At 40.8% G+C, this 21,573-nt stretch overlaps 2 protein-coding genes and 1 long non-coding RNA gene across 3 annotated transcripts in view; 1 reads left to right on the top strand and 2 right to left on the bottom strand.

Moving 5' to 3' along the window:
- The window catches only part of LOC138964184 (receptor-type tyrosine-protein phosphatase mu-like), a gene marked incomplete in the record, with an annotated part of 322,563 nt that overhangs the window by 193,383 nt on the left and 107,607 nt on the right, over nucleotides 1–21,573 (bottom strand).
- LOC138964185 (receptor-type tyrosine-protein phosphatase epsilon-like) overlaps nucleotides 1–21,573 on the top strand; it is an 87,010-nt gene that overhangs the window by 46,685 nt on the left and 18,752 nt on the right. Inside the window, exons 4-11 of the mRNA XM_070336078.1 lie at nucleotides 2,521–2,721; nucleotides 8,213–8,347; nucleotides 9,450–9,578; nucleotides 10,655–10,783; nucleotides 11,303–11,411; nucleotides 11,820–11,965; nucleotides 12,480–12,895; nucleotides 13,278–13,365. Of these exons, the coding sequence (XP_070192179.1) occupies nucleotides 2,521–2,721; nucleotides 8,213–8,347; nucleotides 9,450–9,578; nucleotides 10,655–10,783; nucleotides 11,303–11,411; nucleotides 11,820–11,965; nucleotides 12,480–12,895; nucleotides 13,278–13,365 (1,353 nt within the window). The remainder of the gene's footprint in view (nucleotides 1–2,520; nucleotides 2,722–8,212; nucleotides 8,348–9,449; nucleotides 9,579–10,654; nucleotides 10,784–11,302; nucleotides 11,412–11,819; nucleotides 11,966–12,479; nucleotides 12,896–13,277; nucleotides 13,366–21,573) is intronic.
- LOC138964190 (uncharacterized) overlaps nucleotides 18,562–21,573 on the bottom strand; it is a 4,615-nt gene continuing 1,603 nt past the window's right edge. The window contains exons 3-6 of the long non-coding RNA XR_011455041.1: nucleotides 21,179–21,257; nucleotides 20,439–20,535; nucleotides 19,788–19,834; nucleotides 18,562–18,839 (exon numbers count right to left, since the gene is read on the bottom strand). This is a non-coding gene — a long non-coding RNA (uncharacterized lncRNA). The remainder of the gene's footprint in view (nucleotides 18,840–19,787; nucleotides 19,835–20,438; nucleotides 20,536–21,178; nucleotides 21,258–21,573) is intronic.

Genomic DNA, 21,573 nt, shown 5'->3' with positions numbered 1-21,573 from the left:
TCGAAGATTACTTGACCAAAATTTCAACCAATTTGGTTGAAAAATGAAGGCGTGACAGTGCCGCCTCAACTTTCACGAAAAGCCGGATATGACGTCATCAAAGACATTTATCAAAAAAATGAAAAAAACGTTCGGGAATTTCATACCCAGGAACTCTCATGTAAAATTTCATAAACATCGGTCCAGTAGTTTAGTCTGAATCGCTCTACACACACACACACACACACACACGCACGCACATACACCACGACCCTCGTTTCGATTCCCCCTCGATGTTAAAATATTTAGTCAAAACTTGACTAAATATAAAAAGAAAAGGGAGGGGAAGGGGGAAGAAAGTAGGCCTACTAACAACCACAAGGAGAGACTAGGACGAAAGCGCATAGGAAGAGAGCAGCAAGTCTAAGACATGCAACATGTAAATTCAAGTAAATGTAACAATGTTTTATGGAAGGCAGTAATTCGTTAACATATAAACTACGAGACAAACGATAATAATCATTACTTATACGCTGCTTATGTAATCAAATACGATAACACAGAGAGAGTCAGTGTGGAGGTACACATACGCCTGCCCACACACACTTAAATGCGTGAACACATCCATCAAATCAGTCGACCAGATTTAACAATTTTACACACTTGTTGGCAATTGTGTTGTCAAACTCATGTCAAATTTAAAAGCAGTACAATAAGCCATTACAAAACAACAGGGTTTTTCCCCACATAGCCTACAAATAAATAAAGACGCCAAAACAGGCCTTTTACGGCTTCTGACGAGGCTTGGTTTTAATATAACTGGCCGCATCACAAAGATCTACAGCTTAATATATGTGTATAGTTTTTTATGACGATTAGTGTAGATTAGCTGCAGAGTGAAAGTACTGACTAAAAATAATTGCACGTTCCCACATGGTATGGTTTTTATATTTATTTTTTCTTCATTAGACCAATCCTCACATCCTGAATACGTCGAATTGTGAAAAAAACTAAAACCAGAAACAAACAAAACACAAAGAAACAAACAAAGAAACAAATACATAAAGAACAAACTAGCAAAAGTCCTGACACGCATGGTGCAGTGGCGTGGTGGTAATCGGGAGGTCGTGAGTTCGAATCCCGGTCGCTGCCGCCTGGTGGGTTAAGAGTGGAGATTTTTCCGATCTCCCAGGTCAACTTTATGTGCAGACCTGCTAGTGACTTAACCCCCTTCGTGTGTACACGCAAGCACACGACCAAGTGCGCACGGAAAAGATCCTGTAATCCATGTCGGAGTTCGGTTGGTTATGGAAACACGAAAATACCCAGCATGCCAACACAGCGAAAACGGAGTGAAGCTGACTATGCTCCCAGAGTATAGTTTGGGGAACCCAAATGGGCAAACGAGCTCACACGTAACCAGACAATTCTGGAACGCTGAAGAAGAAGAAGAAGAAGAAGAAGAAGAAGAAGAAGCTGACACCAATTGCTTGTCCTCCCTTCCTCCGCATTACTTTGATTGCGATTATTTTCTTCCCCCTCTTCAAGCCTGCCCTCACCCATTTCCCCCGTAAAGGAACAGAGGGCAAAGTCCGGAGAGATGTTGTATTGTCATCTATTATCTCTCGGTGCTCACTTATGTTTCTTTTTACATTTAGTCAAGTTTTGACTAAATGTTTTAACGTAGAGGGGGGAATCGAGACGAGGGTCGTGGTGTATGTGCGTGTGTGTGTCTGTCTGTGTGTGTGTGTGTGTGTGTGTGTGTGTGTGTAGAGCGATTCAGACTAAACTACTGGACCGATCTTTATGAAATTTTACATGAGAGTTCCTGGGTATGAAATCCCCGAACTTTTTTTCATTTTTTTGATAAATGTCTTTGATGACGTCATATCCGGCTTTTCGTGAAAGTTGAGGCGGCACTGTCACGCCCTCATTTTTCAACCAAATTGGTTGAAATTTTGGTCAAGTAATCTTCGACGAAGCCCGGACTTCGGTATTGCATTTCAGCTTGGTGGCTTAAAAATTAATTAATGACTTTGGTCATTAAAAATCTGAAAATTGTAAAAAAAAATAACAATTTATAAAACGATCCAAATTTACGTTCATCTTATTCTCCATCATTTTCTGATTCCAAAAACATATAAATATGTTATATTTGGATTTAAAACAAGCTCTGAAAATTAAATATATAAAAATTATTATCAAAATTAAATTGTCGAAATCAATTTAAAAACACTTTCATCTTTTTCCTTGTCGGTTCCTGATTCCAAAAACATATAGATATGATATGTTTGGATTAAAAACACGCTCAGAAAGTTAAAACAAAGAGAGGTACAGAAAAGCGTGCTATCCTTCTTAGCGCAACTACTACCCCGCTCTTCTTGTCAATTTCACTGCCTTTGCCATGAGCGGTGGACTGACGATGCTACGAGTATACGGTCTTGCTGAAAAATGGCATTGCGTTCAGTTTCATTCTGCGAGTTCGACAGCTACTTGACTAAATGTTGTATTTTCGCCTTACGCGACTTGTTTCTTTTTCAGACATAGGTAGAATGAAAGGCTGTCTTATTAAAGTAGATGGACAGGAATGCTACAGGTTTGACGACGCACAGGTCAGCAGGAAAACGAATGTTACATGTACCAGCGGTGTCCTGAACGGATCTGTCATCAGAGTGTCCAAAGACACCACAGGACTCTCAAAAGAGGATGCGACAATTAACATGTGTGAACTCCAAGTGATAAGTATGTTTATCATTTTTGCTTACCATAATTATAAACGTCGAGTAAATATCACTAACATAAGTTTGTTTGTTTGTTTGTCGTTTACTTGTTTGGAGACACTTATTTAACAACCCCGACATTTCCCCCGTACAATGTCGTTTTTAGAAGTGCATGTAATACAAATCAACTGCAGACTTTGGGTATATATATACGTTACGCATCTGTTTTAAGTAATCCAACTTCCCTAGTTCTACGCTTAACAATGTCTCCATGGTCATTGAGGCAGCTTTTTTAAATCGTGTAATTCTGACAACTTGATACCAGAATGTGGATTTATTCGACTATTGGCACGATTGCAAATCAAACCGTACGATATAAGAGAACACCAGAAGCGCCTATTATCAGCGAAGCAATTTACGTGAACTATATTGGTAATTTAACCTCAACATGCCAGGACGTTTACGTCAAGGAATAGAAGAACGCGCATGCGCAGCCTCACTGAATACGCACGCAGTGCTTTACTACCAGACATAAATTTTATCTCTTGGATTATCGCTTACATCCTTCTTGTGTGTGTAATTATTTGTGGAAAGCTGCACTTGAATGTGCTGATTGGATTGTTTTGTGTATTGTGACAGTTTTTTGGATTGTATTTATCAATGGTTTAGGTGAGTGAACAGTTTTTCTTTCATTGGTATTTGCGTCCACGCTTACAGCGGAAAGACAATGGCGGACCTCAGTCATGATGAGTCAGATAGCGAACGAAAGGAATGCGCAGATTTGTCACGTAGTGGCGCTAACTCTGGAGTGCAAGAAATGTTTTCGGAGTTGATGAAACGATTTGATCGTATGGAGAAAAGGATGCATCACTTAGAAGAGAGTGACAGTGTTGAACACGAGAATGAAGCCAGTTCCGACAGGGTCGGTAACATATCTGGCATTTGCGCTGACAGGGTCAGCGAAGAAGACAAAAATGAGCTCGCCAGGGGCGAGGAGGAAGATGAGGAAAGCGTTTTTCAAGTGGTGGTGAAAAACGCTAACAGTAACACAAGTAAACCTGATATTCTGGACACACTGGAATTAGACCTGGAGCTGGCAGAAAAAGAGGGGGCCCCAGTTGCTGAGAAATTGGCAAAAATCGTTGAAAACAGATTCACTGTCCGCATGTCAGACCAGAAATTGCAAGAAAAACTAGACAAGCACTTGGTGCCAGAAAATTGCAAGCAAATGAAAGCTCCTCATTTAAACGAGGAGCTAATTGACAAAGGGAGTGTGGACAGGAATGCAAGGAAAAATGACATGCGCCTGTACAACATTCAAAAACTGTTGTCAAAAGCCTCCGCCGCACTAGTAAATGCATCAGACAAGCTTCATTCGGACATGCTTGAAATTTCAAACCAGACGACCGGCGATCTTGACAAAGAAACAGTGTTAAAAATGGCAAACGAGGGTCTCGCAGCAAATGGTGACGTCATTGCTCTTTTGGGTACAGCACAGTTAGAACTCTCTCAGAGACGAAGATTCCAGTTACAAGCCTGCTTGCCAAAGGACATCGCTTCTATCGCTAATGCAAAGATAGAGGTAGGGTCGAACAACTTGTTTGGAGAAGATGTTGACAAAAAGGTTCGCACAGCGCGCGAAGCTTACAAGTCGGCTTCAGGCAGGGGCAGTGGTGGCGCACACCGGTTCCAGCCTTACAGCCAGAGAGGAGGCAGGCCTTTTTTAGGAAGAGGCCACGCCTCACAGTCAGCGAGAGGAATGACGACATACCGTTCCCGGGGGTCATTCAGGGCAAGAGGAAACTCGCGTGGGAACTACAACCGAAAGTAGACAAGAACTCTGATCATGCTGCCCAGCGTCCTGTTTCTGAGGTGAATACATTTTATGACAGTTTACAACAAACACTTTGTTTACTCAATGATCTGAAAGACAAATTTAAAGCAGGACAAATTAGGGAAAATATAGAACAGTGGGAGAAATTGACTTCAGACAAGGTTGTCCTTAGTATGGTGCAAGGGGTAAACATTGATTTTACAGGAGTGCCTGTGCATAGTGGTGAGATTTTTCCACCTAAGTTTTCACAAGAACAGACACTGGCCATTGACGCAGAAGTAGAGGAGCTGATAAGGAAAGGAGTAGTTGTTGAATGCAGTCATACTATGGGTGAGTACATCTCACCTATTTTTGTGAGACCGAAGAAAGACAATAAGCTTAGACTTATCCTTAACCTGAAGAACTTGAATAAGACAGTTGAGTATCATCATTTCAAAATGGAAACATTACGTCATGCTTTAGCGCTGGTGACAGAGTGCTGTTGGTTTGCTTCTTTGGATTTAAAAGAGGCTTACTTCTCAGTTCATGTGAATGAAAAATCACAAGAGTACCTGAAGTTTTTCTGGAAGGGGAAGTTGTATAAGTTTACGGTTTTTCCTAATGGATTGGCGTGTTGCCCACGTTTGTTTACCAAGATTCTCAAACCTGTTATGGCCCACCTTCATAGCTTAGGGTTTATCTCCACCATCTTTATAGACGACACTTTGCTGATCGGTGATTCTGAGATAGAGTGCATCAGAAATGTTAAAACATCAATTGATGTGTTTCAAAAACTGGGGTTTGTCATACATCCCACCAAATCAGTTATCAGACCTTCCCACCAAATTACGTATCTAGGGTTTGAAATCAACTCAGAGACAATGACAGTGAGGCTGACTCAAGAAAGGAAGGACAGGATTGTGGTATTAGCCAATAGTCTACTGGACAAAGGGAGATCAAAGATTAGAGAGCTTGCTAAATTGATTGGCATGGCAGTGGCTAGTTTTCAAGGAGTGAAATATGGGGCTCTGTGGTACAGAAACATGGAAAATGACAAAATTGTGGCATTAAAACAGAACCATGGAAACTATGATGCTGAAGTGATTTTCTCAGAGGAAGCCAAACAGGACATGGTATGGTGGAGAGATAACATTCTAGTAGCTGATAGCCCGGTTGAGGTTTCACCAGGAGAGCCAGAATTTGTTATCCATTCAGATGCGTCTCTCACAGGATGGGGTTGTTCTTGTAGTGAGGGCAGAACAGGTGGGCACTGGACAGAGACAGAAAAACAGATGCACATTAATGTGTTAGAACTACAAGCTGCATTGTTTGCTTTGAAGGCTTTCGCGAGTGACAAGAGGGGTATTCACATTCGACTTATGCTCGATAATACCACAGCTGTGGCATGCATAGCTAACATGGGAACTAATCACTCAGCTAACTGTAATGCTGTGACGAAGGAAATCTGGAATTTCTGTGTAGATAGAGACATTTGGGTGACAACTGCGTACATACCTGGTGTAGAGAATGTCGAAGCTGATGAAGAATCTAGAAAACTGAATTTAGATGCTGAGTGGAAGCTAAATTCGAATTTACTCTTCCACGCTCTTCAAATACTTGAGTTTGAGCCAGAGATAGATTTGTTTGCTTCCCGAATTAATTGTCAGTATTCCAGATACGTAGCATATCGGCCGGATCCAGAAGCGGTTAGTGTCAACGCACTTAACATGTCGTGGTATGGTTTGCGATTGTATGTTTTTCCACCTTTTTGTTTACTGCCCAGGGTACTACAAAAGATGAACAAGGACAAAGCACAAGGTGTGATAGTGGTTCCATACTGGCCAAGCCAGCCCTGGTTCCCTCGGTTAGGGAGTCTGTTGATAGCGAAGCCAGTTCTTGTGTCAGCAAGGGACAATCTACTTCACATGCCTGCAAACCCAAACATGGAGCATCGGCTCAGAAAAACACTGCAAATTCTTATTTGCAAAGTATCAGGGGTAGGCTCAGAAGCAGAGGACTTTCGCAGCAAGCAGCCTCAGTGGTCTGCGCATCCTGGAGAACAGGGACAGCTAAACTGTATGCCGTATACATCAAAAAGTGGAAAATGTATGCGAGTAAAAGAGGCATTGATTCTGTTCACCCTTCTGTAATTAATGCAGTAAATTTCCTGGGAACATTGTTTGCTGCTGGACAAAGTTATAGTAGTATCTGTGTTGCGAGATCAGCGCTTTCAGGCTACCTTGAAATAGAAGACTGTGGCACTTTTGGTGAACACAGATTGGTTAAGCGGTTTGTAAAGGGGATTTTTGAATTGAGACCATCTTTCCCTAAATACTCTGCTACGTGGGACGTAGATACAGTTCTCTCTTATCTAGAGAATCTTATTCCATTGGGAAAATTGACTTTAAAAGAATTATCAAGCTAGTTAGCTACATTGATTGCTATCTTATCCGGACAAAGGTGTCAGACAATTCACTCCCTTTCTTTGTCGTCAATGAAACTTACAGGCTACAAGTGTGTGTTTCATATAAACTCAGTGATGAAACAATCAAAGAAAGGAAAACATGTAGCTCCAATTGAGTTATTGTCGTTTGACAAAAATCCTAATCTGTGTGTAATCGCAACCATCAAAGAATATTTACGTCGTACAAAGGACTTGAGAGACACAGATAAACTGTTCGTAAGTTATCAAATACCTCATGGACCAATTTCCAAAGATACACTGGCTCGGTGGATTAGAGACACTCTGAGTAGAGCAGGTGTGGATACCTCTTTGTTTACGGCTCACAGCACCAGATCTGCAAGTACGTCGGCAGCGGCTGCCAGGGGCACGCCAATTGACGTCATAATGAAAGCTGCCGGATGGTCGTCGGAGTCCACCTTTGCTCGTTTTTACAAAAAGACACCTTCGGTTAACATGGGTCAAGTCTTACTGGACTCTTTTCTCAAGAAAGATTGAGGTGAGTGATTTCGTCAAAGAATATAACTTGACAGTTTGGAAGGTTACAGTGGTGATAAACATGTACACATATCTCTAAAAATTCCTTGACGTAAACGTCCTGGCATGTTGAGGTTAAATTACCACAAACATGCGAGACTTACCTTGTGTAAGTTGAAGCTTGTTTCGGATTTAGCCGATACATGTTACAGGAACGTTTATGTCAAGTCCCACCCTAATCCTGTGGAAATAAAAATCCCAGCCCTTGGGTTACGTTATAGTCTAGTTCTCTTGAAGGAGAATAATTAATTTGTGTACATGTTGTATGTATTATATGTTCTGAAGAGTGAGGCTGCGCATGCGCGTTCTTCTATTACTTGACATAAACGTTCCTGTAACATGTATCGGCTAAATCCGAAACAAGCTTCAACTTACACAAGGTAAGTCTCGCATGTTTGTGGTAATTAATACTCTTTGCCTGGTTTGTTTGAAGGATTTGTTTAATCTATTTCAATCTTTTGTAAATGTTTGAATCAGTCTCTTCGGGGTCGATTGGGTCTGACTGTCACATCACATGGCCCAAGATAAAAAGTATCGTCAATCTGAAAATGAGAAAAACAGCAAAAACAATTGCCATTCCAAACATATTAACTTGTGCAAACCTACAAACCTGCCTAGATATAATTTGTATGTTTACTTTGAGACTAATGGAAGTAACCAAGTGCACACGTGTTGTAAATCAGAGATATTGTCATTTGAAAGGTTGCAGTGACGACTACTGGGACAGTGGGTGTGACAGGAGGTGTGGTAGCTGCAGTAACGGAGAGGTGTGTGACAAGGTGACAGGACACTGCTCCAGCTGTCCCCCTGGCATCAAGCCTCCACTGTGTGATACGGGTGAGTGATGTACAAACCAGTGCTAACAAATTATTTAATATAATAGACTATATGTACATGGATTAGGAAGTTGTTTTGGACAAAGTGTTCTCGTCTTTAAAGGCACACTCCAGGAGTTTACATACATTACAAACATCCTTTCGTTTGAACACATACTGCCGGAGAACATCAGGGCTGCTCTCCCTGGATAGCGAGCAATTTTCAAAGAATGTCTTTTGCGTCCTCTGGACCCGTGTGAAACCGAAGCCTCGTCATTGCGCAAAATTGAAGTTTTGTAAGTCCGAAAGCACGAAGTCGGAATATAGGCCAGGAAAGAGGGACATGTGTGATTCTCACTTTCCTGGAGGGTTTGGAGCGTTGAATAATGAATGTCGGCATTCACATATTTGAGGTATGCCGGCTTTGTTGTCCGAAAGGGGAAGTTGCATTCTGATCAAGGGACATAACCTACTTTAACTGGTAAAGCTCCACGTGGTGGTGTTCCCCTTTACACTTGTTTTGTTGTTCGTAACCAAATGTATACACTTACACCAGATTCCTTTTAAAGATTTAGAAAATTGCTGCAGTTTTTTTGAAGCAATATGTATGAAATACGACTAGAGCCGACTTGACAGATGGCAGTTGCACACAATACGCGAACGACTGCGGTAGCCTAGAATAAACCATTGAAGAGCGTGTAGGGTTTACATGTGATAATTAGCCCTGCAAGAGACATGTATTCGTCATGAAATGGCGTTGACGGCCCTACAATGTGTGTTTCGTCGGTTTTCTATGGCTTTTTCGTGAAAAGCTTTACTCATTCTGTAAACCTCCTGTGAGGCGGAGTGGGGATTCAAAGAAAACATTACATAAACACCTCACATGTTTATTGTCATGTAGACTTGCTTGTATATTTAATGTTGTAAACCTAACGTTGCTGTTGTCTGCCTTTACCTGATGGTGGAGGTATTATCTGTCGGTGTAGTTTGTATTATCAGATGAATTACAAAGCCAGGTTTAGTCCACAAACAGAAAGCGTCAGTACTTCTCAAGCTACAACAGTGCATCACCAAAATGTTATTGAAAAAAGGTAAATCATAACCTTATGACTTTCTTTCTACAGAATGTGAAACTGGGACCTATGGACACAACTGTACACAGACTTGCAGTGCAGGATGTGAGGATGTCTGTGACAAAGTCTCAGGACACTGCACGTGCAAACCTGGATGGCTGGGGCCTGCTTGTGATGCTGGTATGTGTGCATTGTTTGTGACAATGTGGGTTGCAGCTGTATTTGAAATTGCATTTTGGTTATTTTATCCCTTTTCGCAGCACCACATATTTCAAGACTTCAAGGATAATGGGACAGGGTGACGCAGTAGTCCCCCTTATCACAGGCAGCTGCGCTGCATTGACGGAGTTGTCTCCCTAAGCGTGAGCTAGTTTTGGTAGCTTGCCGTTTTTGGTACGTTGGTAGACAGCATACCCGTGAGATGTGGAGTAGCTGATTGTGATGGGGTCTGGCTGCTGTTATTACCTGGAATGCGTTTGCGAACCTTTGTGTTGCCATAGCAGATTTTATAGGGCTAATATAATTTGGCTCTAAAATCTCAATCCCGTTTGACCGGCTTTGTCTCCAAAGGCGATTCTTGTGCTTCGGGCTCTCGGTTAGAAAAAGAAGACGACACAAGGGTGAAACGATATTTGCTAAACACAAATCGATTGAAAGGCATTGCTTTCTTAACGACACATGCTCCAAAAAACAGGTATATGCCAACATTACAAAGAAGTTGCAGGACGCTGATTGTAGGTTGCTTAAATACATTTTGGGCTTAAGTTGTGTTCTGACACGTAATACTGTGACCGAATATACAACTTGACATTGTGTTGGTTCAGTATACTCTAAGCCACTGCATTCATTTTGTTCGTGATGGGAGCACCTGTTTTGTCTCTCATTTTTGTCTGCTGTTACAGCTAATATGCACAATGAGTGAATCTGCATATTATCAGGGAAGAAACAGTTGTGCTGGTTAAATCAAAGTGAACGTTGTTGTTGTTGTTGTTGTTGTTGTTGTTGTTGTTGTTGTTGTTGTTGTTGTTGTTAGTGTTGTTGGTATTTTTGTTGTTGTTATTGTTGTTGTTTTCTACTAGACAATATTGGGCAGATCAACTCACTAGAATAACAGCAACAAAACAGGGAGCTAGGTTATGGAATATTGAACAAAACTGCTTGAAGACATATCTAATAAATACTGGAATGTAATTTACTTGGTTTGGTTCGTTGATTGGTCTTTTATTTACCATTGACTGCTGGTCGCTGCTACGCAGTGTGTCCTGGGAGAACATATGGTCTCAACTGCATGCAGAATTGCAGTGCCCACTGCAATGGTACTTGTGACAAGGCTACAGGACATTGTGCGTGCAACAGAGGATACATACCTCCGTTGTGCTTGACAGGTGTGTATCTGTTCATGTCGGGTCACTGCAAACATTAAAATATGCAGTACGCCCATTGTAGGGTGCTTATAATTGTGGAGTATAAGTTTGTGTCCATTCGACAAAAATAAATGTACAACTGGGCATTGTGTAGGATCACTATACCATCAGTCAATGCAGACATTGTATTCTTGATGGGAAAATTTGTTTTGCACCTCTTTTTGTTATCTGTTACACATATGTGTTACAGCTGTTATGTAAGATCAGGAAATGTGCATAAATAATCAAGGAAGACACAGTTGTTATGGTTTAATCAAACTGCAAGACTGCTTTTGTTATCTTTTGTTTATCAAAAGAAACCTAGTGCTATGACATTACACCTAAACTTGTGGTGGATACCGTAACGATATGTCCGGTTCTGTCACACATATATCCCTTGTCTTTTGCAAATACGTATTTATAGCCCACCTAGCACAACATATATACTATGCACGATAGTTTATTTAGTGCCCCTAATAATGCTGCGTGTACTGCTAACAGAGATCCTGAGAGACAAAATGGAAGCCCAATTTACCATCATCGGTGGCGCTGTGGGTGGATCTGTGGTTGTGTTGGTTGTGATCATCATTATTGTTGTCATCGTCGTGAGGTAACTGGTGTAATGCGCCCAATATATATATATATTTTTTACGTGTTCTTGCATCCATGTTTTAAGAGAATACTTAGTATGAAACAAAGACGTAAAGAACGACATACACGAAGATATATAAAATAAGGAACGCGTGATTCTAGAAGTACAACTATGCACTACGTGTCCTTATCATAAGAATTATTCAGTAAAAGTCACATGTAATGGATACAAATGAAGACATACACGCAAAACCCCGTATAAAATTCTAACTTTACACACACATTGATAACATCATGATACCGTTTTGTTTGCTTTGTACTTCTGATTTAGCAGGAAGGTATGCCTTGTCTAAAATCGGTAGAAACACATTTTAAACTAATGTTGCAAACATTAAATTGTCAGTGTACCTTGCTCTTCCTTTGATAGGCGGAGAAGAAGTCGACCCAAAGCCAAGGAAATGAAAGAAAACATCACCCAAGATCAAACAATACAACAGGTCAACGTTTATCAGAATGTATCTAATGCTACCAATGGTACAATGGGCGACATTGGAAGAGACACAAATCGACAAGGTAAGGATTTTACAAACTTTTGGATAGTTCACGGGGTGTTTTTTTCTTAAAAGGCTTGTGCAGCAGAAGTTTTGTCTGTCTGTTGGTCACATTTGTTTAAACTCTTGATGGAAATATGCGAAAAGCTGTTGGATTAATCATACTACATGTATTTTGGAAACTTACGGGGTTTTGGTAAAAGGTTCTATTATTATTAGGACATTTCCAGAAAACATCACAATTTGAATTGTTCAGGGTGTTCTTCGACAGTAGAAATCTTGGCAGATGGTAAGTCATTACAACTTCCTTTATTGTGCCCCCCCCCTCCCCACCAAAAACAGCACCCCAAAAACAACAAACAAATATTAATAATCCAAGACCGTTTCGATCTTCACAACAATAATACTGTAACGAGCTCTTAGATTTTCAACAACAATTGTTTCTGATAAGTTGAATGGTTACCATCCCATAACAACAGAGCGGATGCCCATGCTGCTACGCACGATCTTGATTTTTTGTTTTAACTTTGTTGTAGCTGATACAAAACCTAAGGAGGCACCCAGGCCAGAACCAAGAAAGAAAAGGAGTACGAACAAAACCAAACCAGTGGTAAACGCAGAAGCCACTTACGTCAACAGGGCTTTCGAAGAAAGATGCATCAACCCAGATGAACCTCCCTGTCTCCACGATTCACTGCCACCAAGAGTGATTGCCCCTGTTGCTAGGGACGACGCATTTGAGTGTGTAGAGGAGGACGATGTGAATGTAGAACTGGAAGACAATGAAGTGGATTTGGAAGTAGAGAAGCAGTATGACGCAGAAGTGCGTGAGCGTGTGTACTACAATGATGGCGTGTACATGACGTCAGCAGGATCGGATCTCAAGCTTGACTCAGTGCAGGAATCCCTTCTAGAAAAACTACGGGGTGAATTCATCGACCAAGAGTTTGAGGTACGTTTTATGGGAATGAATAATAATGGTCAGTTTGGCTTTTTAAGGGCAGTTTTCCTTAGAATTGATTGCTTTTATCATTGCTTAATTTCAAACTGCAGAAACAAACTTGATTAATGTTACTGTGTATGTATTTAATTTGTGCATAATTATACATGACTGACAGTTTATTTTTCTTTCTGTCAGCCTGTGTGTCACTGTTTGTCTGTTTGCTTTTCTGCCTGTCTGCTTGAATGTGTCTGTGTGTTTTTGTTTTTCTCATACTTAATAAAGAAAATGTTTTCTTTGTTTCTTATAATTTTTTCTCAGAAGTGTTGATGAAAAATGTTCAAACTTCATATTTTCTATGACAAATAAATAACGGAAATAAATGTTGTTTCAGTCACTTCCTTTAGGACTGACCAAAGCCCATGACACTGGTGCCAAAGATGAAAACTACTACAAGAACAGGTTCAAGTCAATCGTACCATGTAGGTGTTCGTTAATACTTTGTTTTAAGGTGTGTGTGTGTGTGTGTGTGTGTGTGTGTGTGTGTGTGTGTGTGTGTGTGTGTGTGTGTGTGTGTGTGTGTGTGTGTGTGTGTGTGTGTGTGTGTGTGTGTGTGTGTGTGTGTGTTTATGTAAATGTATGTTGCTTGTTGTCTGTGTTATTATCGCGCAATACTTATCATCCATTATTAGTCTTGCTAGCTGGTTTACTTAATGACAGACTTTGTTCGTTTTTGACTCTGTCTTTTATTTTCATCTATTCTTATAGTTATCCCAGCGAAGCTGGAGGTATCCCGTGAACGTGTAATCGATTTGAGAAATGTGCACACCGAATAATACATGATTAAGTAGATGTGCAACGCCAAGTCACTGCATACCCCAGCGAAAGACAAACCTCTCTCTCTCTCTCTCTCTCTCTCTCTCTCTCTCTCTCTCTCTCTCTCTCTCTCTCTCTCAAACACACACTGACACACACTGACACACACACACACACACACACACACACACACACACACACACACACACACACCCAAGTTACACACGTACACACGTACACACATACACACTCACTCACACGCACCCACTCACTCTCTCACACACACTTCACTGTACACACAAAACACACCCCCATACGCACATATAGACACACGGACATACACACCTTTACAAACAAACACACATACACACACACATACACTTACGCACAAACACAAACCAACCCTCCCACTCTCTCTCTCTCTATCTCTCTCTCTCTCTCTCTTTCTCTCTCTCTTTATCTCTTATACAAACAGACACACACACACACAAACACACACACACACACACACACACACACATGTACATACGCACGCATGTACGCACGCATACACCCACAGACACACACACACACACACACACACACATTGACACACAAATCTCACACACAATACACACACTCACACGCACATACACGGTTGGCCTAGTGGTAAGGCGTCCGCCCCGTGATCGGGAGGTCGTGGGTTAGAACCCAGGCCGGGTCATACCTAAGACTTTAAAATTGGCAATCTAGTGGGTGCTCCGCCTGGCGGCTGGCATTATGGGGTTAGTGCATGCTAGGACTGGTTGGTCCGGTGTCAGAATAATGTGACTGGGTGAGACATGAAGCCTGTGCTGCGACTTCTGCCTTTTGTGTGGCGCACGTTATATCTCAAAGCAGCACCGCCCTGATAATTATGGAAACAAACAAACAAATACGCACATAGACAGACGGACACACACACCTTTACAAACAAACACATATACACACTCATACACACACAAACATACACACAAACTCATGCACACACACACATTCACACACACACACACTCCGGTTGGTCCGGTGTCAGAATAATGTGACTGGGTGAGACATGAAGCCTGTGCTGCGACTTCTGTCTTGTGTGTGGCGCACGTTATAATTATGTCAAAGCAGCATCGCCCTGATATGGCCCTTCGTGGTCGGCTGGGCGTTAAGCAAACAAACAAACAAACACCCACACACACCCACACACACACACTGTACATACGCACGCACACACACACACACACACACACACACACACACACACACACACATTGACTGACACAAATCTCATACACACATAACACACACTTATACGCACATAGACCGGCACGGTTGGCCTAGTGGTAAGGCGTCCGCCCCGTGATCGGGAGGTCGTGGGTTCGAACCCCGGCCGGGTCATACCTAAGACTTTAAAATTGGCAATCTAGTGGCTGCTCCGCCTGGCGTCTGGCATTATGGGGTTAGTGCTAGGACTGGTTTGTCCGGTGTCAGAATAATGTGACTGGGTGAGACATGAAGCCTGTGCTGCGACTTCTGTCTTGTGTGTGGCGCACGTTATATGTCAAAGCAGCACCGCCCTGATATGGCCCTTCGTGGTCGGCTGGGCGTTGAGCAAACAAACAAACAAATACGCACATAGACAGTCGGACACACACACCTTTACAAACAAACATATATACACACTCATACACACACAAACATACACACAAACTCATGCACACACACATTCACACATACACACCCACACACACACTCTCTCTCTCTCAAACACACACACACACACACACACACACACACCACACACACACACACACACACACACTCACACGCACTCACTCACTCTCTAACAAAAAACTTCATACACACAAAACACACACCCATACGCACATATGGACAGACGGACATGCACACCTTTACAAACAAACACACATACACGCACACACATACACTTATGCCCACACACACACACTTACACACACACGAGTACAGACTCATGCACGCGTGCGCACCGTCGCACACACACACACACACACACACACACACACACACACACACACACACACACACACACAAATACACACACACCACACACATACGAGTACAGACTCATGCACGCGTGCGCGCACACACACACACACACACACAAATGCACACACACACACACACACACACACACACACAGTAACACTAACACATGTGCACAAAATGAACACAAACACACACACTGCGCGAGAGAGAAAGACTACAGGGAGGCATGACGTCATGATGCATTAATTGACGTCAAAGACTTTCGACCGTGACGTATTCTTCTTACGCGAGCTTTATCCATAGACTTGGAAACTACGGAATTTCTACCCGTCCAAAGCGGCCTGGGGTGGCGTTTGCTGAAAAAATGGGGGCGCCTATTTTACCCACCGTATTTTTGTTAGTATGGTCCCCATTTTTGGTGAACTTCCATCTCCAACTGCAGCACGTAGCCGGGCACAACGAATCCTTCTTTATCATGTATTATTCGGTGTGCACATTTCTCAAATCGATTATCACGACTTTCCGACCTTGACATTGTAGTTAGGGTCATGTGGGCGTCGGCATCATTGTCCAATCAGAAATTTTGATGCGCTTCCGCTTCCTGTCCCGCCCAGTCTGCGCAAAAGAAATGGCGCAAAACTGTTTGCGCGGAAAAAGGTGATGAAAAAAAGAACACAACCTGGTTTGATAACCAAATGATTGCGATCTTGCATTCTAGCATCATTTAATGTGGAACAACGACACATCTGATAAACAAATAGCCAGTTTGTTACCAACATGAGAAACTAGGGTTTAGAATCGAAGCGGTAAACCCGGACGCTGTTTGTACACGTAAATCCGGAGAAGCTATCGAAGTAGGTGACATGTCGTTTCACTCCGAGTGTGCCAGCACCGGCCCTCTACCCGCCAAACCCCCACTAGGCAGGGAAAGTGGTTCGACCTTGCATGAATGCAGGGCAAGTTCGAGTTTGCTAGCTAAAATTGCTGCTAGTGCTTGCCTTGTCTAGATCTGGAACTTTTTCAATTGGATTTTTTCTCTCTATTATACTGGAATAAGTGGGTGCTTTTCTAGATCTAAGCATCGACCGAATTAGATAATGATGTTCCTTGCATTGCATTCTCCTAAATCTGTTATTATAATTGTTCGTTTTTTGTTGATAAGCTTACAAGATTTTTTCTTTTTTAAGTAAGTGGTTTCACACGTACAACATGAGACCCACATGCACTAGACAATGGAAGTTGAGGTCCTCGTTCAATACCACAAATGCCAGTATTATACTTCAGACTCCTTTTGGAGGAATGTGTGGGGTTTGGGTGTTGAACTTGAAGTGGCAGATTGTTTGCACAGGTATGAATGTTCGTACGTTCGTACGTGCACGCATGTATGCAGGCATATGTTTGTCAAGCAGGAACATGCAACATTTTGTTGACCGTATGTGAGTGCGTGTGTAATAAAACCAACGACAAACAATACAAAAAGCTCCAGCTCTGCTTCTTCACCAGTCACAGACGCATTGCGTTGTTCAGCTTTCCAGAAATATATTAACTCAGTCAGAACCGGCTTCATGAATATTTTATTTCAGGAAAAAATCAATCGAATCTACACAAAAAAAGGTTATTGCGTTGTTCTGTCTTTGAGACTGTATCACGTAATATTGAGCTACTAGAAGAAACATGTCTGTGGCATAGTTTGACCCAACAGATAGAGAAGTCAACAGAGGTATTCTGCCGTCAGCAGCTTTATTGCTGTTTTGAATTTGATCTTGCATAATTTTATTACATAATTTTGCAACACACAAAGAAATCGTAATTGAATATTTTACGCAAAATTGAATAATTCGCAAACATGTTTGTATGAACAAATATTATTTTAAGAAAATATGAGTGTGGATGGACGTATTTTGAGTGAAGTAGCAGAAATTCTTTTTAAGTTCTTTAGCTACATGCACACGTTCTGTTAATTACGTTCTTAGCAGGGAGATCCAGATTAATAATACTGCTGTGACAGGTTGTGGTTTCCATACACACTTTGAATACAGGAAAACAAAAACAAAAACACAGTTAAAAAAAAATGTGCACATATGATTAAAATATTAAAGTGTACAGAATAAAAGCAAGATATGTACAAAAACAAATCTCGTGGTTCTCTTGTCAAACCCACTGTAGTAAGCACAGAATAGGAGAGAAGATTTTGGAGAAGGTGGCTTAACCTACTGAAGTAAATGATCAAGAGGATTCTAAGCATCCAGTGCTAAAGCTCTCAAATCACAAGACATACACACTTGTTGTGGCTATCCGAACTGTTGATTTAAAAAAACCATACCTACACATTGTAAACATCTATTACAAAATTATATATATTGTATGGATCTGTCTTTGTAAAATATACTGTTCAGAAAATTTTAAATAATCTGCACAAATCTCGTGGTTCTCTTGTCAAGTAGTAGGCACAGAAAAAAAAAAACCTGTGTTTTGTCTTGTAAATTATACTTTACTAAATGTGTACAGTATTCTAAGAAAAGAAAAATTCTTCCTTTTTATCATATCAATTGCCTCCCTTGGATTTTATTTGTAAAATAACTCTGAGAAAAAAAGCTTTCTACTTAAAAGCAGTGCAATCAGGAAAATGGGTACAACCTGTGTGTATACCTTTATTCCTTATTCTTTTTATTTAGGATGTCACTACGCAGTTTTACTGATTTAAAAAAAAATTCGCTTCAAATTATCTCCCTTGAACAAACACTTCTTTTTACAATTAAATTTTGTTTACACGAAGAGGTAGTTTTAAGGGTATATACAAGAAAACATTATTGCAGCCTTAGATGTATTTACATTTGGACTAATTCCATTAAAAAAAAATTCAAACTATAAATGATAAATCAAAATAAAACAGATTTTGAGGCTGTGCACAAGCTAATAGGATTAAACACGAAAGTCGTACCCAAGAATCGTCAAATACTTTTGCTAACAGCTATACTTAAACATAAGAAAATATGATCTGCATCTCTTGTTATGAAGATGATGGCACTGGTCCACCGAAGTGCATGCCATATATGCTTTACTGTGCGCTCTCCCTCTCAATGGTCTTTCTCTGGCTGACTCGATTCTGAGGAGATAAACGAAAACACATTCAGTACAAGCTGTACAAAATAACAACAAAACTAGTATTACTTAAAGTAGCTGCTGGTTTCTGAGTATTTGATTGAAGGCCCAATCCGACTTGTAAGAAGTTTGCCCGACTGTCGCAGATTTGGTCAGGTAATTGCATGGAGTAAAATCATGCCTCAATTTGGTAACATACAAACTGCAATATTCTAAGGCTGTGAGTGTGAGAATACATCGGCGCCACTTTTTAAAAACTTTCTTTTTGTGTGTGCGCATGTTTTAGTGCCAAAAATGAATAGGCCGAGTGCTCTCTCTGCAAAACTTGTGTGAAGCTTCAGAGCTCTATCAATGGTTTGAAAGAAAAAACATACTTTTCCATTTTTGACGTTCTTGTTCCCTTCCCTGTGAAATTTACTGTCCGTAGGTTACCGGATTTTGTTAATGTCCGTGAAAACCTCAACTATTCATTGCTGAGTGCCTGGTGATAGCTATCCCCCTCAACGACCTAGCACTGCTGAATCCTGATTCTTCCCATTGTTTGATTCTGTAATGAAATTGTGTAGTTGGTAGTTATGTGAGCTTCTTCTTGGGGGGGGGGGGGGGGGTGGGGGGTGGGGGTTATTTAATTATCAGATCACAAAGTAAGACTTCATTGTAATGTGCAGATATTTGTTCAGGTGCCCACCATTTTCTATGTGAAAACATGTTGCTAACTGACATGAACCCAACCATAAAACGTGATGTAGGTGAGTAGCCCATCTAGAAAAAAGAACCTGTTCTAATTCGGAATTAGAACAGGTTCTTTTTTCTAGATGGGCTACTGACACCTACATCACGTTTCATGGTTGGGTTCATGTTAGTTAGAAACATGTTTTCAAATTCTCATCAGGCAATCACGGCTGACACTAAACACAGAACAGGTGGGATAGACATAATTCAATCTACTCACCTTCCTTGCATTGTGAGACTGGCCATATGAATCTGCTGAAGTAGTTCCTGCACATATTTAATCAAATATTCATCTGAATAACGTGTTAATATCGCTTGTTCTAGCAAATCAAACTTGACAGTTTTCTGAAGGTTTGCACAATTTAAGAGCTTGCCTGTCCCCAATCATTACAATAAGAAACAACATCTAGTATGCAAGTATTTGCAGGGTATGAAGGTTTTAATATAATGTCTGTTCTTCTGGGGGCATGGAGAAACACCTTACACAACAAATTTCAAACAATTGAGGTCACACCATAGGTTTACTCACAAACAAACAACAGCAATACAATAAACAGTCTGCAAACGCCTACATGTTGTCTACACTAGGTATAAAGAAACAAAGAAGCACATGAAGACGGGCTTTGTCAAGTAGACCATTATAGCGAATGAGCAACAGCTGATGATCCAGACCACCAAATTGACATGATTTCCCCTTATTCAGTTTGTGATTGTAGTCATATTGACGATGCATGACTTCAATTTTTCTAAGTAAGTCTCTTGGTGCGTTTACGGATACATTCATTGTCACAATTACGACATGCTAATGTCTAACCTGGGTAAACTTCAATTCATGACTTTTTTTTAACTGGCATAGACATTATGAGCATACCAGAATTATTTTCCTGTTAGACTGTCTTCTTCTTTTTCTTCTTCTGCGTTCGATATTCATGGCTGTCATATCGTCTGGTCAGTGGCTGCCATGAAGTCTGCATAAACCAATTAAATAAATAATTAAGGAAAATAACCACCCTTACATCATAATAAATCAGAACCATCAAAACCACCCCCCACCCATCCAATAAAACCTGCATACAAAAACACTTCAAAATAAAAAAATGAAAACATTTAATTCCACTTCAAAAATATAAAAGTTGTTATGTTTTATTTTCATTATCTCTTTACACACACAAAAATTGCTGTGCAAATCTTTTTAAAAACATCAATGCCCGAGACACCAGTAACCTGTTTATGTTGTTGACCTTGTGGCTTTTCAGTTTAAGAGGCTGTTCAAAAAACCGTTTCCCTGGAATCTGCACTATGATAACCATGAATAATACCGTAGGGAAAATATTACATCACCAAGACCTAAGAAATCACACCAACCGACACTCCTCACCCTTATTTCACCCACTATGCCAACCCAAAGACTGGAAAATAATCATCAAATACAGAATGAACAAAAATGCTTGATTTCATTTCTTCAATGATAAGTTGAAAATCTTCATTCTTCATAATAATGTTATTGGCATAATGTGTAATTGCCACAATTTACAGAGTTTTATGAAAAAATGGTGCGATAAAAACCAAAGGGAAAACATTTGTTCATATGTATACTGATACCTTCTTTACCTTGTGGCTTGTGTGCCCCAGGTTTAGGAGCTGCTCAAACGTCCATTGCTCCTCAGTCTGCAAGAAATTAAGCGATGGCCTGAAGGAGAATGGAAAAAAATCCTTTGTCAGCACCCTGTGTTTGTGTGTGGGTGGGTGTTTTAGATAAATAGGCAGGGTGGGGGGGGGGTTGTGGGTTGTGGGTGTGTGCAATAGGTACCACGCCTAATGCAGTCTGCAAAACAAGTGCAACACTTCTACAGAGCTTTTATGATACAAAGCTTCAAATAAGAAACACATTACAATCAAATGAAAGCTGAGCCTGTCATTGCAAAATAAGAAGGAATATACAACAATCCAGTGGCATGTAAAATATTGTTCCTTCAGAAAGATGGCTCTGACAGCAGAAACAATTT

The sequence above is a fragment of the Littorina saxatilis genome, linkage group LG4, assembly GCF_037325665.1.
Source record: "Littorina saxatilis isolate snail1 linkage group LG4, US_GU_Lsax_2.0, whole genome shotgun sequence".
Classification (NCBI taxonomy): Eukaryota; Metazoa; Mollusca; class Gastropoda; order Littorinimorpha; family Littorinidae; genus Littorina; species Littorina saxatilis.
This window is presented reverse-complemented; position numbering and strand designations above follow the sequence as displayed.